Source organism: Phyllobates terribilis, unplaced genomic scaffold (genome assembly GCF_046119375.1).
Source record: "Phyllobates terribilis strain yellow unplaced genomic scaffold, ASM4611937v1 Scaffold_1__5_contigs__length_1240528914, whole genome shotgun sequence".
Taxonomy (NCBI): domain Eukaryota; kingdom Metazoa; phylum Chordata; class Amphibia; order Anura; family Dendrobatidae; genus Phyllobates; species Phyllobates terribilis.
The window spans coordinates 259,733,992-259,739,748 of record NW_027362761.1 but is presented as its reverse complement, the minus strand read 5'-3'; the positions used below and the strand labels follow the sequence as shown (position 1 = coordinate 259,739,748).

The 5,757-nt window shown below is 38.2% G+C and overlaps 1 protein-coding gene across 1 annotated transcript; it reads right to left on the bottom strand.

The window, feature by feature from the left end:
* Positions 1-3,162: 3,162 nt before the first annotated feature.
* On the bottom strand, positions 3,163-4,116 carry LOC141258723 (olfactory receptor 6N1-like). The gene has a single exon (XM_073673814.1). The coding sequence runs from the start codon at positions 4,114-4,116 to the stop codon at positions 3,163-3,165; it is 954 nt and encodes a 317-aa protein (XP_073529915.1).
* Between the last annotated feature and the right edge of the window lie 1,641 nt (positions 4,117-5,757).

Below are 5,757 nucleotides of genomic sequence, written 5' to 3'. Positions count from 1 at the left end.
GTGTTAATTCATAGTTTTGATACCTTCAGTGTGAATGTACAATTTTCAAAGTCATGAAAATACAGAAAAATCTTTAAATGAGAAGGTGTGTCCAAACTTTTGGTCTGAACTGTACATTCTTAAAAACACATATAAAAAAAGACATAAATATATATACACAGTCATACACACTGACATACACATCATACAGTCACATCATACATGCTCACACACACAAACACAGAAATATATTTAATATGGGTATTGGGGAAGCTGGCAACAAGTCTCTCTTACCTGCCCTCGGCCTGTGTCCCGTCCAGCTGTACAGGGCCACTGGCATGTCTTTGGCCGTCAGAGACATGGCCCTGGAACATCAGGGGGACCCACTCGCCGTCGGGGCCCGGGCCGCTACCCCAGAATCTCTGCAGGACCGTCGGCGCTGCTGCTTGATTGCTGGCACTTCAGACATGGCCTCGCGCACTGCGCTGTGCGCCTGTATCTGCTAGTAATGACGCGGCAGGGGCGACACACAAGCACAATTTAAGGCGCAGTGTCGCTCCTGCCGTGTCATTACTAACAGACGCAGCCGCACAGCGCACTGCACGTGGCCATGTCTGGTGAAGTGCCGGCAATCAAGCAGCAGTGCCGGCGGTCCTGCACAGATCCTGGGGGAGCGGCACCCGGGCCCCAATGGCGGTTGGGCCCCCCTGATGGTCCAGGGCCCCGGCACTTGCCCTTGTGCGCTGGGTGCTGACGCCTGCCCTGTTTACACTGTTAACCCTGTATGTACATATAGAGATAACAAGGCATGTGAACAAGCACACAGCTCCACACAGACAGAGCTGAGAACTGTGGTTGGTAGACATGGTCTGGAAGCTTCTGGGCTGGTGATTAATAGCTGCATCTCTTCTGAAGATGAAAGGAGGGAGGTGAGCAGCTAACAGCTGTATAGAAATCAATGGACTGGAGAGAGTTGAATGGGATATTAAGCGTTAATCCCTCTCCTGGAATCTAATTATTGTACACTCTGAGCCAGGCACTAGAGGAAGGCTACATGGAAATAAACTGTTCACTATGAAAGATAAAATCTCTCACATTAGGAGAATGACAACATATAAAGAAAGCAAGTCAATTTCAATCTCATTTATTTTCATGTTGCCTAACTAATTAAAGCAATTTAACAACTTGAAAACACACCTTTAAACGCAAGTAATAACAATACATTGTGCGCTATATCATGTAGCACTAACAAAAATTTCCAATATGGAGGGGTGTTCCATTTGGGGTGGCATCTACTTAGACACAAGTTCTGATGAGCCTTTGTGAAAGGCTAACCAAAACGTGCATCAGGGTTCCTGACAAAGGCTCACCGAAAGACATATATTTTTGACTTTTACAAGACACCCTGGTCATATGTTTAGTTTCTGATTTTGCTGTTAATTTTTAATACCCTATTTTGATTAACTTACTATTTCTGTACAATCATGTTTTGATAACTTCTCTGGTGATGTCGCTTTGTCTTATGGCGTGATCCATTTGTATTCTTTTTAATAGTCTATGTATTCTATATAAGATGATTTAAAGATAAAGATATTTTATAATTTTTGTCTTACTTACCTGGCGCTGATTGTTTCTTTTAGTTTGTAGTACTGTATGTATTTGTACATATGTATGTACAATGCTTTGAAAAAAGTATTCATACCTTAACTTTTCCACATTTTTTTCATGTTACACCCACAAACTTAAATGTATTTTATTGGGATTTTATGTGATATACCAACACAAAGTAGCAAGTATTTCTGAAGTGTAAAGGAAATGATACATGGTTTTATAATTACATTAAAAATATAAATCTGAAAATTGTGACATGCATTTGTATTCAGCTCCTTGTAGTCTAATACTCCTAAATAAAATCCTGAGTGACCAATTGCCTTCAGAAGTCACATAATTCGTAAATTGAGTCCTTCTGTGTGTAATTTATTCTCAGTATAACTACAGCTCTTCTGTGAAGGCCTCAGATGTTTGAGAACATTACAGATCAAACAGTCTCATGAAAACCAAGGAACACACCAGACACATCAGGGATAAAGTTGTGAAGAAGAATAAAACAAGGTTAGATTATAAAAAAATAGTCCAAGCACTGAACATCTCATGGAGCACTGTTCAATCCATCATACAGTACAAATATTGAATAACTATGGTACAAAAGCAAACCTACCAAGACATGGCCACCCACCTAAACTTCCACTGCTTGGGATAAGCAAGGAGAGTACTAATTAGAGAAGCAGCCAAGATCACTCTGGAGGAACTGCAGAGATCCACAGTAAGCCATAAGAAGTCCCATTTGCAGTTTGCAAAAAGCTCCGTATATGGAAGCTAGCTAGAATTTTGAAGTAGGTGCTCTGGTCAGATGAGACTAAAGCAGAACTTTTTGGGCTAAATGCAAAATGCTATGTGTGGAGGAAAACTATCATTGCAAATCACCCTGATAATGGTTTTGAATATGGTTTTGTTCAGCAGGGACAGGGAAGTTGGTCAGCGTTGATGGGAAGATGCATGGGGCTAAATACAGGACAATCCTTGAGGAAAATCTGTTAGAGGCTGCAAAAATCTTTTGACTGCGCCATAGGTTCACCTTCTAGTAGGACAGCGACCTAAACATACTGCCAAAGCTACAATGGAATGGTTTAGATCAAAGCATATTCATGTGTTTGAATGGCCCAGTCAAAGTCCAGACTTAAATCTTATAGAGAATGTGTCAATACTTGTAAATTGCTGTTCACAGACGCTCACCATCCAATCTCACTGAGCTAGAGATAGTTTGCAAAGAAGAATAGGCAAAAATGTCAGCCTCTAGATGTTCAGAGATGATAGAAACATACCCCAAAAGACTTGCAGCGGTAATTGCAGCAAAAGATGGTCTTACAATGTAATGACTCGGGGACTGAATACAAACAAACATCACAATTCTCAGATTTATATTTTTTAAATATTTAGAAAACCATGTATCATTTCTTTTACACGTCACAAATACTTGGTACATTGTGTTGGTACATCAGATAAAATGCAAACAAAATACATTTATGATTGTAGGTGTAACATGAAAAAATGTGGAAAATTTTAGGGGATATGAATACTTTTTTACGGCACTGGATGTGTATCACAATAAAAAATAGTGATCTTTTAGTAGTCCATGTTCTTTCCTTTACTTATTTTTTTTAAGAACTTTCTCACAGAGTCCTTCATATCTTTATTTCTTAAGCTGTAGATAATGGGATTCAACATGGGAGTCACAACTGTGTATAGTAAAGATAACACTTTGTTAATATCTAATGAGAATCTAGACATGGGTTGCATGTACATGGCTGTTATTGTACCATAATAAATCATAACAACAGTTAGGTGGGAGGCACAAGTAGAAAAGGCCTTTTTCCTGCCAATGGCTGATGGAATCCGTAAAATAGTAGAAATAATGAATATGTAGGACAGGACAGTTAGGAGAAAGGAACTAAATATAAGGCCAGTAGCCAACATAGAAATGGCTGCTTCTGTAAACTGCGTACTGCTACAAGAAAGTTTGAGAAGAGGTTGAGCATCACAATAAAAATAATTAATTTCATTAGGACCACAGAAAACAAGCTTTGATATTAATGTAACTGGGAGGATTGGAGAAATGAAGCCGCCAATCCAAGCCCCCGAGGACAACTGGTGTGAGGTTGTGTTGGTCATTTTTGAAGAATAATGCAGAGGAATACAAATAGCCAGATATCGATCATATGCCATTGCAGTTAGTAGAAAACACTCTGAAGCTCCAAGGGAGCTAAATAGATACAACTGAGTCATGCAGGTATTGAAAGGTATAGCTCTACTGCTGGTGACGAATGTAGACAACATCTTAGGTACAATGACTGATGTATACCATATTTCCATGGCAGACAGATGGTTGAGAAAGAAAAACATAGGAATTTGTAGTTTATAGTTTGTTAGTACAGTTATGAAAATGATCAGGTTTCCTGTGACTGTGAACATGTAGATAACTAAAAAAAGCAAGAACATAAAAGGATATATCTTCTTCAGACTGGGAAATCCTAAGATGATGAATTCTGTCACAAATGTTTGATTTATTCCTCCTCCCATTTCATTTAGTAATTTCTACAAACAAACAGATGATAGATAATAAAAGCACACTTTATCTGCCTTCTATGCAGTAATGCTGAAAAGTTAGGACATACCTGTTCATGCAATGGTTTTCCTTGTATTAATTGGATTGTGCACATTGTAAATTCAGACTGAAGGCAGCAAAACCCACGAAGGAACACGTATGAAGACAAGGAAAAATAAATATTCTTTGTCTCCATATGTGTTCTCTCATGGAACAAGGAGGAATAAATAAACATGTGAAGCAAACCAGAAATTGTGTTGAACGTGTTAAATATGTGCTTTTCAACAGTCTTGAAGGAGTTCCCAGAGGTGCTGGGCAATGGTTAGCTGCTTTGCCTTCACGCTATAGTCCAACTCAACCCGAATCATCTCAGTTGAGTTGAGGTTGGATGATTGGGGAGGTTGTACCATCATTTATTTTTTATTTTTGTTTCTGAATCGGTCTGAATCTGTAATGTGCACACTCCAATAAGAAGAAGGAAGACCATTGCGTGAACAGGTGTGGGTCTCTGCTAAGCTACTCTATAATATTAGAAAAATGCTAGAAAAACAAATATAAAAAAGAACAGAAAACACAAAAAAGCACATCACAAAAACTTGTAGTAAATGCTGGCTAAATGCTTGAAATGCATGGTATTTTTTTTACTAAAGATAAAGTTGGTGTATGAAAGTGGCTTGAGAATGGATTCATGATATGATCAAAGCCATTGTCATATTTTTTAAACTGAGTGTAGATAAAAGGAGCTTGATTGTTTATGGGGGTGCAGTAAACTTCTATTAAGATGTAAAACCACATAGCAGTTAACCATCAAGCTGCTTTCAGCTACAACCAAGTTGAAAATTACGCTGATCTACATGACAATGTGGTTTCAGGTGTATTACGCCGGCAACTTGGCTGCATTGTTTAAACATAGACAAACGAGTTTTTAAATCATTTTGTCAGTACTGTATATTGGCTGAAGTATTTGCTTCTGATGCAATTGGCAGACATACATTTTCTTTTCTGCAATCATGGAGAAATGTCAGGTTTAGAGAATACTGCAAATTGGAGAGGATCATGGATCAGGGTAGAGTCACCACCGAAACCCCTTTGTCCACCACTGCAACTCAGCAACCCTCCAGTCACTCTTCTAATGTGAGTTGAATGGTTTTTGTAAAAGATTATGAACATTCTAGTCAAATGGTGCTGGGATCTTTAACAATAGAATTTATTATCACCTCACCTTATTTTTAGATTTTTCTCTTTCCAGCTATACTTCAGATGATATATCAGAGTACATATAGACACTTTCTGGTATAACCTTCTGAACTCTAAAACTGATTTTTATATACTGTTTCAGGTTCCTCAAGGAATCATCTGAGTCTCTGAAATACCCAAGACAAATTAGTGTAATTCCCCTGAGGTCATTCACCAACACTGTTGATTTAGTGGCTGTAAACATAAATTGAATGAATTTTAATGAATCAAAAAGCTTTTGGTTAAACCATTCATATTTCTTGCCGAAGTATATGGCATCATAAGAAAAATAAAGGGTTAGCACAAGAAGAAGACCACAAGGTCCATCTAGTTGACCCTTCTATTATTTCCATTATATTTTTTACCTAGTATAGATAAAT